This window comes from Marmota marmota, unplaced genomic scaffold (assembly GCF_001458135.2).
Source record: "Marmota marmota marmota unplaced genomic scaffold, marMar, whole genome shotgun sequence".
Taxonomy (NCBI): domain Eukaryota; kingdom Metazoa; phylum Chordata; class Mammalia; order Rodentia; family Sciuridae; genus Marmota; species Marmota marmota.
This window is the reverse complement of record NW_025999869.1, coordinates 16376425-16395295: the sequence shown is the minus strand read 5'-3', so window position 1 is coordinate 16395295 and position 18871 is coordinate 16376425. Positions and strand designations below refer to the sequence as shown.

Below are 18871 nucleotides of genomic sequence, written 5' to 3'. Positions count from 1 at the left end.
GTCTGTTTCATTCTGGAAGACCCTACCTTGACCAGGTTTTGGTGACATGATATTTTAGAGAATGATTCCCCATTCCTACCTTTTTCCTCCCCACATACTCAAAGATGGGGTGCAGCTGCTCCCACTGCTGTTACCTTGTGTTTCTATCTATTTTCATTTTGTTTTTGTGCCTGGAAATAGTTTCCACTAAGGACTCCACTTTCCAAACCAAATGTCACCATTATCTAATCCCTACTGAATGTGACCCTGTGTGAATTTCACGGCAGGTCCATTTTAAATTAACCAGTTTCCAGGAATACTTGGCAAAAGGGAGGCCATAAGGGGGTGAGGGCCCACAGATTGCAACCACTGAGTAGAATGAGTCACACACACACACATGGAGTCCTGCAAAGCTTGACCTTGTTTGGTTACAGCACAGGTACAAGGACACATAAGCCAGCTCTGAATCACAAAGAGGTTCTGTATGCCATGTGCTCTACACTTGAGCACTGTGGGTAACAAAGTGCATTAGCTGAGAAATATGACAGGCTTCTGTGTCACCTTTCCTCATCAAGAAAAGACAGATTAACTCCATATTTCTAAAGAGTAGAGATTTTATGGGGCCTGGGCAATAAGGCAGAATGTTCAGAGGGAGAAGCAGGATCTCAGTGTGACATACATCCTTGGTGCTGTTTTGGTCCATTTGGGCTGCCATAACAAAATGCCCCAGGCAAGTTAGTTGACAAAAGAAATTTACAGGTCACAGTTTTAAAGGCCAGGAAGTGCAGGATGAAGTTCATCACTTCCTCAGAGACAGTGTCTTTTGTGAGTCCCCAAGTGAAGAAAGGGCAAATTAGCACCCTCAGGCTTCTTGATAAAGGAACCAATCTCATTCATGAGGGCAGGGCCCTAGTCACCTCCCAGATGCCCCACCTCTAAATGCTATTGCTTTGAGGATTAGATATCCATATTTTAATTTGTGGGGGGACATAAACATGTAGACCGCAGCACCACCAGCCCATGTAAATACAAGATTGTCAAGGTAGCTAGGATCCCCCAGGTTGTACTTAGGAGGAACCTTGGAGGAAACAACATGGATGGACATTTTGGTATTTGGATTTAATTGTTTTTAAGGCCCTGACCCAAGAGATCAAGCCCAGTAATGAGATTGGAGTCAAAACTGGTTGATTTGACTTAGGAAAATTGAGTCATATATATGTAGATATTTCCAAATCATACGTGTTGCCTGTACTGGTCTTATGGATTCAGGATGTCCCAAGTAATAGTAGTAGCTGCCATTGTATCTATCACTTAACCCCTGTGTAACCATGTCCCAGGCCCTTCATCTCATTTAATCTTCCTAAGGATTCTATAAGATCAGCGGCATTACATCCATTCACATGTAATAAAACAGATTCAGAGAGAGTGGCCCTCTTCAGCCCTCATGTCAGAACTGTCTTACTCCAGAGTGAGTGCTCTCCCTGTCAATGGTTATCAAGATTCGGATACTCCCAGGGATTCAGGGGAGAGAATGTACTTACCTGTTGGGCAATAGTAGAGTGGTAAGCTGGCAGAGGATGTCCTTGTTTCCTGCAGGGTCTTAGTCTGGGTCTCTGCAGCCTGAGTTGTAGTAGGTAAAGTAGCTACTAGAACAAAAACAACAGAAGAACCATGTTCCATTTGTGGAGAGAAATTTGCACCCCGAACAAAAGTAAAAAACAAAACAAAACTGAAATTATAAATTACCACCAACTTCCCACAGTTCCCTCACCTAGCTTTCCTCAGGAAAAATGGCTCCCACCTACCCACTTCCAGCCACTCTAACTCCTCTTAGAGATTTACTCAAAGATGGCCTTCAGGCTTTGTACTGCTATCTAGTCACTTTATTATAATGACAAGAATGTGACCCAGAGCCAGGGCTGTAGCTCAGTGGTAGATTGCTTGCCTAGCACATGTGAGGCACTGGGTTTGATCCTCAGCACCACATAAAAATAAACAAATAAAGGTATTGTGTCCACCTACAACTAAAAACAAGACAAAAACTATTTAAAAAATCATCTAAATAAAATTCTAGATAGTTTTAACAAGAGACAGAATTATTTCCCTTTCTATTCTTCTAGTCATTTATACTTCCTTTAAATAAAGAGTCTACAACAGCACATCCTACACAGGATACCCAGTTAAGTTTCATTTTATTAATACGAGTGACATTTCACTTTCAGGGAACAGGGCCTGGAAATTTCCACTAACTTGCCCAAGTCTCTTCACTATGATGTCACTCTGGATTTCTTGACCCTATTTAAGTATACCAGATTGTCCACACATTTTTCTGGACAGATGCACATATTTGACCAACAGGTACAAAATTTAATTTACTGAGGTCTCTTCAAGATGACAAGGTTGCACAATATCTTGGCCTAGCTAATGATTTGCAACCCTAAAAGCAGAGTTTCAGATAGACCCTGAACCCCTCTCCTTCTGCACTTGCATTCTAACCATTCCTTTGTTAAGAGTGATTTCCTGTGTTATCTGACTCATCTTCCATTTCTCGTCAGAACTTTATTGAACCCAAGGTGTTGTGAATGCTATGCAAGCATCTATCATTCATGTCTCACCAGAAAGCTGATACTGCGAACTCTCTAATACAAAGCTATTTCCTTTTCCTTTTCTGAAATCTTTCCTTTCTTCCCTATTAAACAGCTTACCGATATACAGGCTTGGTCACCTGGCTCTTTAAAAGATGTTTACGTGACTCCCTTAGAATACCACAGAATCTTGGAGCCAATTAGTGGTAGTGGCTGACCAAGAATTCCTGACCCTGGGCTTTCCTAACTGCCGCTCAGTGGTCTTCTGCATTGGCTTCCCCAATGCAGTCTTGAAAATTTTATGTTTCAACATTCCCTTTCTCATGTTCTGACCTGTTTTCTGTTTGTTTCTCATGCCCAAACATTTGGCTCTTTAGGGACCAAATTAACCAGAACAGCACAAGAGAATCAGATGGCCATTCTTAACCCAATTTAATTCTGTGCAAGAAATCTCCTGAGTTTAATTTTTTCCTCCAAGTTTGGGTCTTTGTGACAGTTTTCATTTCTCTTTCAACCTTATTTTCAGTTCTTCCATGAATATTTTAGGCAACTAGCTTATGCACCGAGAGACACAGATGTAAAACAAAGTGTCCCTGCGTAAGATTAGCTAGGGTGCTCACCTCCCTCCCGGACTGTGAAGATCAACTTTGAACCCAACCTCTTTAGGAAACTATCAGGATAAGATTAAGACTCTACTAATACCACACCCCAGGAGGTTCATGGAGCTTTAAATGAAGCCAGTAACTTTTCCATGTTTTCCAAACCAAGTCCACAAATACACCCACCTTAGCAATATTGAGAAAGTCCAAGAGATTCTCCAGTGTGTTCAATTGCCTGCAACAAACCTACTTTTCTTACAAATTTTTATGGCTCAAAAATGCCAGTTATAACCTAACATCCTCTCTTCCAAACTCAGGTCATAGCCCAATCCTTCAGATCCCTCTTGGTTAGATATGTAGTTTAATGGGAGTCCAGGGAAATCAAGATGTTCCATCAGATTGCTCTCACTAAGAGGCTGTGACACTTAGGTTACTCCTCAGAATCCAGAGTCACCTTAAGGGGTCAAAGTGCTTCAGGGGGCTTTGAGAATCTCTTCTAAAGGTTATTTTTTTAATCCTGGAAATAGAAGACTTGAGCTTAAATGTGTCTGTGGGACACGTTTCCCTCCCCTGTAAATCATTTTCTATTTTGTATTCAATCTTAACTTATCTGTGTTGAATTTGAAGTATGGACAATGTGACATGAATTGAGAGCATGAGCAGGTATATTTGATATCCCTGACATCCTTAAATATAATGCTCACTTATTAAATAAGTAGCACTTTTGTGATTTCCACGCTATATCAATAAATTAAAGGGTCCTTGAAGCAAAGCAGTGTAAGACACTGACTGCCCCCCAAAAGACAAGGTAGCTTTATAAAGCCATTATCATTTAGAATGTCAAAACAAGAAAATTCACTCAAACATAAAGCTCAGTGTTCCTGATAGAAGGCACCATCCAGCTGTTAAAAGTACCGGCCCCAAATTCAAATGAATAGAGATTGAACCCTAACTCAACTACTTTCTATCTTTATGATTTTCAATCATGAACATTTTGGGGGGCAGTCAGTGTCTTACACTGCTTTGCTTCAAGGACCCTTTAATTTATTGATATAGCGTGGAAATCACAAAAGTGCTACTTATTTAATAAGTGAGCATTATATTTAAGGATGTCAGGGATATCAAATATACCTGCTCATGCTCTCAATTCATGTCACATTGTCCANCTCAGGGGTGAGCCACATCCCCAGCCTTATTTTGTATTTTATTTAGAGATAGGGTCTCACTGAGTTTCTTAGCACCTTACTTTTGCTGAGGCTGGCCTTGAACTCTGGATCCTCCTGCCTCAGTCTCCAGAGCCACTGGGATTATAGACCTGCACCACTCAACCAAGAACTTTTTGATTCTGTGTCTCAGTTCCCATAACTATAAGACAGGGTTGAATCACACCTATAATAGATATAACCTTCCTGAGAAATGAATGACAGAACATTGCAAAGCATGCAGCACAGTGTCTCGTGAACAGGAAACAGAAACATCAACTTGGTTGAAATATTATTTTCAACCGCAGGGCCCAACTTCAGAATGGACGAAATGAGTTCTGAATCCAAAGAGTGTAACTCTTGGCTTCTGGAATTCCCCATGTTTTCATCATAAATGGATACCCAGCTGAACCAGATCCACACCATCCCCATTGGGTAGGTTGGATCAATGCTCCAAATAATTTTTTGGCTAATAATGAATCATTTTAGAATTTTATAAAAAGCAACGACTGCCCTCACTCTTCAAATGCTTATACATATCCAACATAAATGCTTAAACATACCCAACATTCAGGTAACTTGAGAAGAGGGTAGTATCACAGACCAAAGGAAGCCCAGGTTGGGAGCCCAGTTAAGAACCCTCACCCTCTATTGTACTTCTGTCTTGACACAATGCAGAGTATGGCCTGTAGCCTCTCATTAGAATGCCTAGGGTTCCAAACCTCATCTGTTTTACCTGGTTTGTGGTTCTGTGTGTGTGCTGGCGTTGAAGAAGCAGAGGTATAGACCCTAGGTGTCATAGGAACACTTGTGTCTCTGGCTGGAGTTAGAAATCAACATGAAAACAATGATTAATCAAACAGTAGGAAAGCAAGCACCCCATTCAAAAACTGTCCCCTTGCACACAAATGGGAGATGGTCTCTAGGCAGAATTCTCTGTCCTGAGTGCTTGTTCTTTGCCATAAGCCAAAAGGAAGCAGCAGCATTGAAAAGATTGGGGAGGTAAGGACAGATATTTCACATTTACAATGAAGCGATTTTTAAAAGACCAGTCATGCATATCATTCATTATGCATCCTTATAAATGACTGTGAGACAGGGAAGGTGTCTAGAGCCTGTACCTGTTGGGACACACGACTAAACCAGTCAGGGACACTCCAGGGGGAACATGGGCTGACATAAAATAATCACATAGAGACAGAGAAATACCTTTTCCTTTGGGTTCTGTGATAGCTCCTCTGACCCAGCTCCCACAAAGGAGGCAAGGCAGGCAAGAAAGAGAGCGAGAAGCACGTGCTGAACCCTTTTATTGGGGAGAAGCCATTCCAATGAGGCAAGGGGTCAGGGTTAAGGCTAGCTTCCTGATGCCTTGCTATCAGCAGGTTGACTGACATCTAGGAAGGCCATGCCCATCTCATGTGCTGTGTGGGGATCATAGGCAGAGCAACAGAAAGATGCTTACATTCCTTGTCCAAAGAGAGGGGCAACATTGGCTCAGTCCACCCTGTGCACTCAGTGCTCATAGTTCACACACACACAGCCCATGACTGGCTTGCCACATCTACATTCTCATCGCTCAAGTCTAAGGGGCACTCGGTTCCTATGTGGCAGCTCCTGGTATGTACATTCCTTGCCCTCTTGGTGATAAGTGACTGACTTAAACAGTAGTTCTCAAGCCCACTGTGTTTACCAAATAGTGGTCCATTCTGTCCATCCTGAGGGTAGATGCCCCAAGGGCTTTCATCTTAACTCAGGGCTAAATCACACTCATCTACTATGCTAAAACACCTGCCACAACTTGTAGAAAGGAATTGTATATTTGGTTACAAGGTGAACCAGACCTTCTAAGGTTGCTTCCCATCTAAGAGATACAGGTTGAGTATCCCTTATCCAAAATGTTTGAGAAGTATTTCAGAATTTGGATTTTTTTAATTTCAGAATATTTGCATATACATAATTAGATATTTTAGGAATGAGACACAAATCTACATATAAAACCATTTATGTTTCATATACATTTTATACATATTGCCTGAAGGTAAGTTTCCATAAGCTTTCATTAATGCTGTGCATAAAACAAAGTTTCATACTGCAGAATTTTCCACTTGTAGGTAGTACCAGGACTATGTTAAAACTTTCAGATTTTGACATTTTGGATTAGGGATGCTCAACCCATTATTTAGAAATTGAAGTCAGCAAACTTTTCCTATAAGGGGCCACATAGTAAATGTTTTACGTTTGGGAACCTAAAATATATGGTTTCAGTAGCAACTACTCAACCCTATCAATTTGCAAGCCACCACTGACAATGTATAAATGAATGTGTGTGGCTGTTCCAATAAAACTTTATTTATAAAAACAGTTGGTGGGCCAATTATATAATCTGGTTTGGCCCTGGAGCTATAGTTTGCTGATTTAACCTAAAGCAGAGCTGTAGGCTTGAACATATCCACTTTCCATCCCTTCACAGTTTAAAATCTAATCTCTGAGGAAAAAAAAAAAAAGAATACATGCAAAAAGCGGATCAAAGGATGGGGAGGAGAAACTCTAATCAACTCATGAACTTTTCTTGCTTAGGGTATATTCCTCAGTAAGAAACTGGGAAACTACAAGGGTAGAAAGGGCTGTTAAGAAGCCCTTGGAGAGTTAAAGAGGAAGCTTAGAATTTTAAAAGCACAAAACACTTAAGCAAAGAATTGGCTTTTAGAGATTGTCACTTTGGCTCAGTTATGCACTCATGTTCTGACTGAACCAAACATTATTGTAAACATCTACCTATTAAAGAATTTCTAAACACTATAAAAGCCTCCTGCTAATTTTATTCTATGCTGTTTTTTAAAATTTAGCCAGGTCGATAATTTCACAACCTCAAGAAGGCTGCAATCATAATCCTATTATTTCTTCTCCGCAAGCTGCCTCTCCACATCTTCCTACAGCACACTGTATCACCAGCTTCTTTTGGCTTCCTTAAATTGCCTCCGAGGCATAGTTTCTCCAGAGTCAGCTATTTATTCCAATAGAATTGACCTCATCTTGCTTGCCTCTATAAGACAAACAAACCAAGTCCCAAAGCTGAGGGATTGCAAAATAAAGTTCCCCTTAATTTAAAACAAAGACAGGGCAGGGAGGGCTTTGAGGCTGTAGATCAGTGGCAGAGCGCTTGCTTGCCTAGCATGTGCAGGGACCTGAGTTCAATCTCAAATGCCCCAATAAATAAAATAAAATGAGAGCAAGAGAGACAGTTTATTGAGGCCACAGGTATTAGATTCGAGTGTCAAAATAAGACCTTAGTAGAAGGAGATTCATTAGGAAACAACACCAGAAACCAGGAAATCCTCAAGAATCTACTCCTTTCATCAAATAGTGAGAAAAGAAGAAAAATATAATGTTCCCAGATTTTTGGATTTCATGAACTTCTTATGAGCAACTGGTTAATAGGCATTGGGTGGCAAAAGCTTTCATATAAGGTCATTTTAATTTTTAAAGGGGGGTTTTGTGATATGATATGATACCCAAGGTAGGGTAAGGAAAGTGTTAGAATTATATGCCTAAACAATATTTATATGTGTGTATATACATATGTTTTCCATACATATAAATGTCATATATAAATAATTTACATTTAAAGTATTATAGCAATTTATATATAGTTGTTTATATATAAATTATATAAATAATTTTATATCTATAAAAATTTATATATATGTAAATGTTCAACAAGATTGAGTTGATAGCTGTTAAAACCAGATGTTGTATGTCTACACAGCAGTACCTTACATTACTCATTTTTGAGCTTTGAAATCCTTGGTGATTTTAAAATGTGAAGAATGGACATTTTAACATTCTTCTAAGACAAGATTTCAGGGGGGAAAAAGGGACAGTTTTTAAAGTTGAATAGATTCAGCTTGATAAAACTATTCATTATGTTTCACTATGGAAGAATAATTCGAGCAAGCACGTCTGAAGGAGGCTTTAGGGGGTTGTCTCTCATTCTAGCCTTTGGCCTTGAATCAAGGTTGGCCGAAGGACTTCATCTATGCAAATAAGTTATTCTGTTTCTCAAGAGCAAGTATTTGTCAGCAAACAGGATTATGTGAACCTTCTATTTCCCTATTAAAGGAAAACAGAAATTATTACCAAACAAAAAACTCAGTTAACTTCCAGGAAAAGATCAAAGGAAACAAAACAAGCTTACCTGGTTTAATCTCCAAGGATAAGGTGAGTTTCATATCATTAAACCACCCGCTATGCTCAATTCGACAACAATATAGGCCACTATCAGTCTTAGCTGCATTCTCTATGGTCAAAGACACATTCCCTTGCAAAAGGTTCCCCTCCAGCTTATAACGCCTGTGTTTCTGGAAGGTGACTTGAGATCCATCAGTCCAGATGAGTTCATTTGAGCATTTAGATGTAGGACATGCCCCTCGGCCCCAGCACATGGATGTGACTCCACTGGTGACTGAGTAGCTACAGGGAATAATGACCCGATGACCCACCACTCCACTCACTTGAGTATAAGAAACCACAGCATCTGAAACACAGGGAGCAGAAACTGAGAATGAGGTCTTGATATTTTCCTAAAATATTTTTTTCACTTTTTAATTTATTTATTCTCATGTTTCTTTTTACAGTTTGTTTTGTAGGCATGGCTTTATAGATTGATTTTGAAATTTTGATACTATAAACAGTTTTTAGCATATTCTTCAAATAAATGTTTTGTTTAATGGATATATTTGTAGACAATACAATTTATTTGCACTGGATGATTTTCAAGCTCTTCCTCATTATTACCATTGTAAGTAATGTGACAAAATCTTTCTATTAAACCTTTACTGTATTTAAGTTCCCTAGGGGGATAAATTTCTAAGAGAGAAATGACCAGGATAAAGGGAAGGAATATTTTCATCTTTTGATGAAGATGGCCAAATTGCTTTCAAAAGGTTTTAACCAAATGATACTCAAGTATTGCATGTATGTATTTTACCCTGTGTTCACCAGGTACCTGCATATTATTGATTTTTAAATAGGCAATGTAAACTTGTGGTTTTTAAAAATGAAAATAACACCAAGGATATTGAAGCCTAGAGAAAAGTCTCCTTCCCACTCCAGTGCCTCAGTTCTTTCTTCCAAATTCACTTGTATCCATTGAAATACTTTTTAAAAAAAAAAAAAAGAATTAATTCTATTGCACTTAAATTGCAATGTTTTAATTTTCATGGCCTTTGAAAACTGTTATTGCAGATGAAATCACCTCCTCACTACTCCACTTCTCCTACACGAAAGCAGGACTGATGTTTGTTTGAAACATTGTTGGCTTGAGGGCTGAAGTCTAATAGACTCTTCAGAAATTGATTTTTGGAAAATGGGGTTACAATACTTCCAGGAGCTGCTGAGTTTTACATGAGTGTTAGGATCAATCCAAAAGCCTTTTAAGCAGGGATCTTGTCATCAGTTGATGACAGCCCAGCAACTAAGCAAGGCTTACTAACACAAGGCAGCCACAGAATTGGAAAATATTTAAATGAGAACTAATTTGAGATTTACTAACTAACAGGCAGGACCAGGCTGTGAGTAGGAAATTTTCTGAGAGAAAAAAAAAAAAAAGATCATTATTATATAAAATAAGGGTATATTTCTCACTGAATTTTTTTTAGTTGTTGATGAACCTTTAGTTTTTTTATGTATGCATATGCCATGCTGAGAATAAAACCCAGTGTCTCACACATACTAGGCAAGCAGTATGTGTGAGCTACAACCCAGCTCTGAAACTCTCTTGATTTTGCCTAATGATTTTTGCAAATATAGCACATGATGTCATAATTAGTTTATAGAAGTATATAATTTTAAAAAAGAACTTTCTCCCATAATCCCACCCTCCAGGATTAGTCTTTAAAATTTAGGAAATGTTTATTCAAAACTTTCGCCCTGTGTACAGAAAGCTTTGAATTAAAATATTTTATTTGTTTTTTTTTTTTTTTAATTTGTTTATGCTTTCCCACTGAGCTATATCCTCAGTCTTCTTTATGTTTTTATTTTGAGACAGGAGCTAGCCATGTTGCTGAGGATCTCCCTAAATTGCTGAAGTTGGCCTCCTGCCTCAGTCTCCCAAATCAATGGGATTACAGGCATGAGCCACAGGCAAGCATTTATTTTTAAATGAAATAAGTGAACATTGTTTAAAAACTCCAAAAGACAAAAAAGGAAGTAATGACAGGCTAACTCTCCCTTCTACCCCATCCCCACCTCCTCTTCCCAGCCCCCCCACACCCCAGGGTAATTACTATTTCTTACACACATTTGGCTATGCATATACATCTACCGCCCCTCTTTTTGTTCAAGCACAAATGGCAGCATGTGAAATATGTTTCTGCATCTTGTCCTGCTCACTTAGCAATCGATTTTGTAATTGATAGCCATTAAGCAATTTCTTTGGAGTAAGATTTCATCCTGGTTCTGCTCATCAGATAACCCATAACCATCTAAGAAACTGCAAAGAACAACTATCTTCCTTCACCATACCAAGTACCCACCCAACCCCCCAGCCCACCTGCTCACTTACCTGTTAGAAGCAGTATGAGGCTTAACACAACAACTTCAAGGTGCATTATGATGTTCTGATGGAAAATGAGAAAACAGACTGGTTGACTGTGGCCCCCACCAGATAGGATCGGAACAGGTCTTACTCTCAGAATGCAACTTCTCCTTTTGCCCTGACTGTGAACCACGTGAGCCTCCTCTGCTGGAGATGAGAGAAGGCCACATGTAATGGCTTCAGGGCTCCCTCAGCTCCCAAGAGGGCTCTGCTCCTATTCCTAATGGATAGGGAAAGTTGTCCTCCAAAACAATCTCTTATCTCCTAGTTCTTTCCCCCACATACAGCCTCAGTCTAACTCCTGGTCCTGACACAGGACATGAGGCAGTAAAAAAAAGCAACACTGAAAGCAGAGATAAAGTGTGACTCAATGGCACAACTTGAGCAAAGACCAGCCTTCCAATGGCAGAAATGGCCTTGTCCTCTAGTGGACACAGGGCTGTTCCTAATCAGTGGTCTCTGAAGGGTGGTCCACTAGCACAATGAAATCAACAATAATGTGAAGCACTAGGCCTAACCATTTCTGGAACCCAACATTATGACTCAGGCTACATCTTACTAAGCCATCCAGAGAAAACTTCAGGAAGTACTGGGCTTGGATCTGAGCTGTGCCACTTGCAAATCTGGGTAAGCAAAGCTAACTGAACTCCAAACCTTGATTTTCTCACTTATAAAATAACACTAAAATTACTTACTCTGTCTCTCAGAAAGGAATGGGTAGATAAGCAAAAAGTCCTGTGGTAGAACTTTGAAAACTAACCTAAACAGTGCACTAATAACATTAGCTAAAGTTTTTGAGAATCTGCTGTGGAGCAGACCCTGTGCCAAGCACCCACATACAAGCATTCAATCCTCACAAAGCCCCAAAGGCAGCTGCTTTTAACCCCATCTGTGGAGGAGGAAGCTCAGGCTTGGGGTGGTTGATATGCTTGGATTTCAGATTTCTGGCTTCTGACTTTGACTCTTAATCATTAAACCACAGAAACACAAGCAAGCCTGCCTAGTACTTGATTAACTCCTCTTCCGGGCTAAAGCTTCAGTAACTTCCTCCCAGGGAGACAGGGGTGCTATACTTCTAGCCTCCTTGCAGCCCACAACTGGTTTCATGGAGACATTGAAACTGTCTCCATGTCTCCATGAAACATACTGAGGCCCTGGGTCCCTCACTGCCCAAGAGTGGGAAGCGCTGACTTTGCAGTCTCTCCTTGGGAGAGACCTGAAGCCTGATGCTACAAACCAGTGGCCCAAAGACTCTATCTGTCCTGCAGGGTGTTTTCCATGACAGTGTTTAAAACTTCATTTCTTCTGTTTCTCCTACGCTCAAAACTCTAGATAGGGCAGAGGGGTGGGAGGGGAAGGGAGGGGGTAGGGGATTAGCAATGATGGTGGAATGTGAAGGATATCATTATCCAAAGTACATGTATGAAGACATAAGTTGGTGTGAACATACTTTATATACAGAGATATGAAAAATTGTGCTCTACGTGTGTAATAAGAATTGTAATACATTCTGTCCTGTATTTAAAAAATAAAATCAATTAAATATTTTTAAAAATAAAAATTAAAAAAGCTGTTGGCAGCCAAATATTAAAATAAATAAATAAAAGTTCATTTCTTCATTCAAAACTAAGATTTCAACATTCAGAGTCCACATCAGACTCAGTTTTTTTTACTTTTTTTTTTTTTTTTAAATAAATCAGATGGCCACATAAGAGCTATACTACTCTCTGCCCTTAGAGTCCTCTGGCTTGTCTCAGCCCCACATTGCAGGATGTCTCATGGGGCCTTCATGGACTATTGTTTGAAATTCTCTTCTAGAAAATGAAGGGATTGAATCATGATCTTTAGCCCCTTCCTGATTTCCAAAGGAAACCTCCAGGCTCTTTAATTCAACTGAGCAACAAGATGAGTTCTACCAAGGCATGAGCACATTTCTGGAGACTTGCTATCCTTGTATTTTCCTTTACTTATACATTGATTTAACAAAATGTAATGATATTCACTTTTCTGATCATTTTTCTGTTCTCCACCTTTTATGAAGAACACTGCTGACCCCATCTCGCCTACCAGAGGGAGGAGAAGCGATGCTGAAATTGGCTCACTCAGAATGAAATCCTGCCTTGTTTATTTGGGAGGCAAAATATTCCATGACTAGTTTTACCGTATTCAAAGATAATAAATGAGCCGACGTTTTGAAGAGCTTAATCCCGGTCTATGAGTCGTTACTATTACACCAAACCTAACGGAGCATGACTTAATACTAAGGATGCAAAAATCCAGGATTGTACAATCAGTCGGAGACACAGGTAAGTAAGCAACTAACTAATGAAGTCAGGCAGAGTGAGATAAATGGTAAATGTATAATCAGACCATGTCATCTCCCACTTATGGAACCCCTCCCATAGTTCTCTCTGGAAGAAAACAAAAAATCCTAACTCCTTACTCAGATTTTTATAAAGTCCTAGTAATCTGGTCCTTCCTATTGCTCAAATATCTTCTTCTACCATGCTGTCCCCTGCCACCTGACCCCAGCCACTTGGACTTTCTTTCACATTTATCTCTGCATTAGGGCTCCTTCTTTCAGCCCACCCATTTCGCATCTTCCTTTTGCCTTTTGAACCTGGTTAAATGTCACCTCTTTAGACATTTCTTCTCCTCCACTCTCAATCTAAAGTAGCCAACCAGCCCCTCTGTCTATTATTACACTATTTCAATCCTCTGGGAATCAGCTGGGTATAGTGGCTCATGCCTGTAACCCCAGTGACTCAAGAGGCTGAGGCAGGAGGATTGCAAGTTTGAGACCAATTTCAGCAATGTAGCAAGGCCCTGAGCAACTTCGTGAGATCCTGTCTCAAAATAAAAAAATAAAAAGGGCTGGGGGTGTAGTTCAGTGGTAAAGCACCCCTGGGATCAATCATCAGTACCAAAAATAAATAAATAAATATTGTTTTTTAGAATTTTTCATTTACTTTGATTTTGATTAAGATTTTAGTTATTACACAGAGCTACACTGTTGGACAGCACCCAACTCTATAAACTTCTTTAAGGCAATTTAAATATTGATTGAATATAAATAAATGGAAGTCCAAGTCATGGGGAGAGATGATTCATTTTGGCAAGGGTAGAGGGAGAAGGGGGTGAGAGAAAATGCTTTAAAAAGTGTCATGTGAGATTAATAGTTGAAGAAAAACAAGAAGGGGTGGAAGGTGCTTGAAGAGGAGGAAATAAGGAAGGAAAGTCAAGACAAGGATGTGGGACCTCAGCTCTGAGACGTTGAATAGCTATGCAATTCCACAGTGTTCAGTTTTGTTTGGGTTTTCTTTTGCAATACTGGGGATTGAATCCTAGGGCTTTTCACATGCTAGGCAAAAAATGTTCTACCATTGTGCTGCACCCCAGCCCTTTATACTTTATTGTGAGACAGAGTCTTTATAAATTGCCAGGCTAACCTTTAAATTGCATTCCTCCTGCCTTAGCCTCCTGAGTAGCTAAGGGTTTTGTTTGTTTGTTTGGTTGGTTTAGTTTGGTACCAGACATTGAACCCAGGCAAGCTTAACCACTGAGCAACATCCCAGCACCCACCCCCACCCCCCTTTTTTAATTTTTTGAGACAGATTCTCGCTAAGTTGCTCAAGGCTTCACTAAGTTACTGAGGCTGGCCTTGAACTTGTGATACTCCTGTCTTAGCCTCCTGAGCTGCAGGGATTACAGGTGTGCATCACTATGCCTGGTGGACTCACCCCTTAACCCAGCTCCACAACTAGGGAATCATTACAGCCACCCACTATCCTCATTCCCATCACTCTATACCAAACCTGGATAGCCTAGAATCCTACAGTTCCCCTCACTGTTACCTCAATACCTTCCACAGCCCTCTTCCCACCCCACCCAATGCCCTGACCTGGCGATTTTCCTTTTCTTATACACTGATTTAACAAAATGTAATGATATTCATTTTTCAGATCATAAATATAGATATAAAAATTTCAAATTATGCATGTTTATCGTGGATAATAACAATATAACATAATATAACATCATATAAATAATAATATTATATAATGCAATATAAAAATATAATGATAATGGATAATAAAAATATAACTAAAAATGTACTCAAACAATAAATATGGACTATCTGTAATTTACTGACATTATTCTATTAATTTGGGATATACCAATGAACCAAAGGCCTCTGTGGGGTGTATCTTAAATTTAACTTAGAAGATAAGTGTATAAATTTAGAAAAATAACAAAAGTATCATTTATTAGTATATTTGCGAAGCGATGAGTGCTAATATAAAAGAAGAAGAAGAAGAAGAAGAAGAAGAAGAAGAAGAAGAAGAAGAAGAAGAAGAAGAAGAAGGAGAAGAAGAAGGAGGAGAAGGAGAAGGAGAAGAAGGAGAAGGAGAAGGAGAAGAAGGAGAAGAAGGAGAAGGAGAAGAAGGAGAAGAAGAAGAAGAAGGAGAAGGAGAAGAAGGAGAAGGAGAAGAAGGAGAAGAAGGAGAAGAAGAAGAAGAAGGAGAAGGAGAAGGAGAAGGAGAAGGAGGAGAAGGAGAAGGAGAAGGAGAAGAAGGAGAAGAAGGAGAAGAAGGAGAAGGAGAAGAAGGAGAAGAAGGAGAAGAAGGAGAAGAAGGAGGAGGAGAAGGAGAAGAAGGAGAGAGCCAAGGCTCAAGGAGGTTAACAGCTTGCTCACAGTCACATGAGTGTGTGAGTGCAGACGGATAGGCATGAGTGAGCAGGTGAGAAGAGGGAAAAGAAACAGAGTGAGGTAAGGAAGCTAGGGAGGCAGAGCTGGAGAGAGGTGGGGGTACAACTTTAGATAACGTGGTCGGGTTTGAACAGGGTTTCCACTTCCACTGAGAAGGTTCTATTAAACAAGGCCAAAGAACAGAGTCAGTCACTCCAGAAAGAGCTTTCTGTGAAAAGGGAAGTAGGAGAGCACCAGCCCCGTGACAGGGGAGGGCCTGGGTGTTGGGAGAGGCCAGTGAGCCCCCCCACCAGAGTGAGGCAGACAGCATAATGCTGAGGAGCAGGTGGGGAGGGGAAGACAGACTCACGGACTCGTGAGGCTTTGTCTGAGGACTCTCCTTTTCATGAGGACTCTCCACATGAAAGGAAAAGAGTGTCCTGCAGGTGACAGGATCTCACTTCCTTTGAGCAGGATTCTGTGGCCACTTGGTTGAGAAGCAGAGAAGCCCCGGGGGTGTCTGCTGTAGGGATTCAGAAAGGAAGGGATAGCAGGAGGGGACAAAAGACCCTCTGGCACTCAGGTGCTGTGTGTTCAGAAGGTTCAACAAACACCTCTCTGAGGGATTTGAGAAGAGGAGGAGCTTGGAGGTGACTTCAAGGGATTTGGGCCTAAGCTGTGGAAAGACAAGAGGTGCCACCAAGAGGGGGAACACTGGATCACAGGCATTCCGGGAAATAGTCTGGGTTTTGGACAGGTGGAGTTGGAGGTATCTTCTAGACCCAAGTGGAGATTGCTGAAATTCGGGGGGGAGGTCTGGGTTAAAAATACACATTAGGATCGCTGGCTTAGAAATGGCGTTTGAAGTCAGTCACAGTGGCATACACCCATGATCCCAGCTACTTTGGAGGCTGAGGCAGGAGAAGCAATAGTAAAAGGCCAGCCTCAGCAACTTACGTGTTTCAAAATAAAAAATAAAAAGGGGCTGGGGATGTGGTTCAGTGGTAGAGTTCAATTACCATGGTGGGGGAGGGGGCAGGCCACAGGCCAAAAAAAACAACAACAGTATTTCAAAGCCAAGAGCCTGAATTGGATCACAAAGGAGCACCTGTGGCCAAGAATTAAGCCCCGGGGCCTTCTGCCAGGAAAAGGAAGAAGAACCAACATAAGACTGGAGGCAGACTAAGAAAGGAAAGAGGAAAAAGTAAAAGGAAGTCAAAAGAAGCAAATGCACCTGGCAAATATCACAAGACAGAAGTTGCAGCAGCAGGAGTTGAGATATTCCCGTAGCACGGAGCCACCTGGAGATTACCAGTGACCTGAGTGTGTTACTGAGAATTTTACTTCAAAAAAAAAAAATTTTTTTTTTACTTCAGTTAAAAAAATAGAATAAAATCAGGAGATAATTGTAAACGGCGAATGCTTTCAAGGAGTTTTACAAACAGCAAAAATGAAGGAAGGTAAGTTGGAGAGTATGGTAAGAGAGATATTTTTTAGTGAGAGAAATAACGGTAGATATGTATGATCTGGAAATGATCTAGAGAAAGAAGAAAAAATGATTAAAGAAAGGGAAATTTTGCTGAGCAATGGAGGAAAGGAATCTATGCCTGTTAGAGGGTTTGGTTTAGATCTCGCATCAGAGATAGGAATTTGGGAATAAAGGGAGAGATATAGAGTCTCAGGAGTGCCTACAAAACCCTGAAATGCAGGATACACCCATGAACAATTGCAGCTCCTCAGGGAGGTACCCTTGGGCCACACCCTTGACCCATGCCCTTGTAACAAGAGAACAATGCACAAGTGCAGGGAAACTGGTGTGGAACTGTGTGATTCCACTTTACTCCAACCCCAGTAACCATCCTTCTGTACATATCAACACCCGCAACGACAGGATACTGTCTCTCCCTCTGGAAGTGGTGGTGTTCTCCTCTTAGTCGGTATTCCTTGCTTTACCCCAAAAGCTTCGCTTCTCTTGAGGTGGCTCCCAATCTCCCTTGACTATGTATCTACTTTCCTAAATAAACCTTTGTCTAATGCCTTTGACTGGACATTGCTAAAATCCCTTTCCATCCCATATGCCAAGAACCCCCGCTGGCCCTGAGTCAAGTTCCCTCAGCTCTCTGGGGACTCCTTGGACCCTTCTTCAGAAACACATATTCTCACATGACAGTCTCACGGGTGCATGCTCTCAGTGGGTACGTCTATGGAAGCTCTGGGTTGATGGCTTCCTTGGTGAAGTTAGAACTTCATCAAAAGCTCACAATGACAATGGAAAAGAGATCTGAGAAAAGCTTTCTGAGAGTGGATGCACTAAGGTCGAATGTGCAACCCTCGTGGAGCACCTGGGTGGCACTTTAATTAAGGGGTCAAGAAGGGGAACCCAGTCCAAGAGGACCAAGGTCTCCAGCTCTCTGCAGCTGCAGGCCCTGGGGGAGATAACTGTTTTCAATCTTCCCAGGCATTTCTCTAAATATCTCCCCTACCCTAAGATCATTCAATGGTTTCCCACTACCTTGGAGGCAAACTCCAATCCAAGATGCTGACCTTCCCTGGCAGGCCACACCCTTCTACTCCATTCCTCGCACCACCAGAAACAAACCAAAACACTTGTGCCTGCTCCTATGGAACTTTGTCAGTTTGTCACCAAAAGCTTGGTCCTTGTCCCCAGTGTCAAGCCAATAATAAGGACACAGTTTTGAGAAAAAGGAAAAAAGAAAAAGAAGGCTTGTTGCTTTGCTAGCAAAGAAGAAACACAGGGACTCCTGTTCCAGAAGCTGTGATTCTGCCCATCAGGAGGAACAGGGGGTTTTAAAGAAGTGAGTCAAAGGCTACATTCCAGGTGCCCTCTGTTGGAGCTGTAATTCACTTGTTAATTTGGGAGATAACCATTCCTGAGATCTTCTTGTACCTTTCCCAAAGTATGGACTACTTCCTTCCTCTATGGTGGGTGGGTGCTCAAAGACAACTAACTGCCCAAAATAGGGAATGAAGGTAATCCTGTATCCCCTGAGATTAGGAAGGAACAGGGAGAGAACAAGAGAAAGAAACACGTCCATTTTAAAAATTAGTTGCAGTAGCAGAACAGCCAGGGCTATCTGCAAAGCATAAAGTGGACCCCTGTTAAAAGTTCAGTGGTTTCTACCATAAACCTGCAAAAGTCAGTAGCCAACATCAGCCAACATAACACTAGAAATTGAGTTATTTTTTTATAAATATTTTAC

The 18871-nt window shown here is 40.8% G+C and overlaps 1 protein-coding gene across 7 annotated transcripts in view; it reads right to left on the bottom strand.

The window, feature by feature from the left end:
* Havcr1 (hepatitis A virus cellular receptor 1) overlaps positions 1–18871 on the bottom strand; it is a 29984-nt gene that overhangs the window by 9831 nt on the left and 1282 nt on the right. For 3 of the 7 annotated variants that reach the window (XM_048782766.1, XM_048782735.1, XM_048782738.1), the window contains exons 3-6: positions 10928–10982; positions 8561–8899; positions 5102–5185; positions 1521–1625 (exon numbers count right to left, since the gene is read on the bottom strand). In XM_048782766.1, the coding sequence (XP_048638723.1) occupies positions 1521–1625; positions 5102–5185; positions 8561–8899; positions 10928–10982 (583 nt within the window). Of the gene's footprint in view, positions 1–1520; positions 1626–5101; positions 5186–8560; positions 8900–10927; positions 10983–11655; positions 11841–18871 lie in introns of those variants that run through there. The other 4 variants (XM_048782762.1, XM_048782741.1, XM_048782756.1 and 1 more) reach the window with 4 other exon arrangements.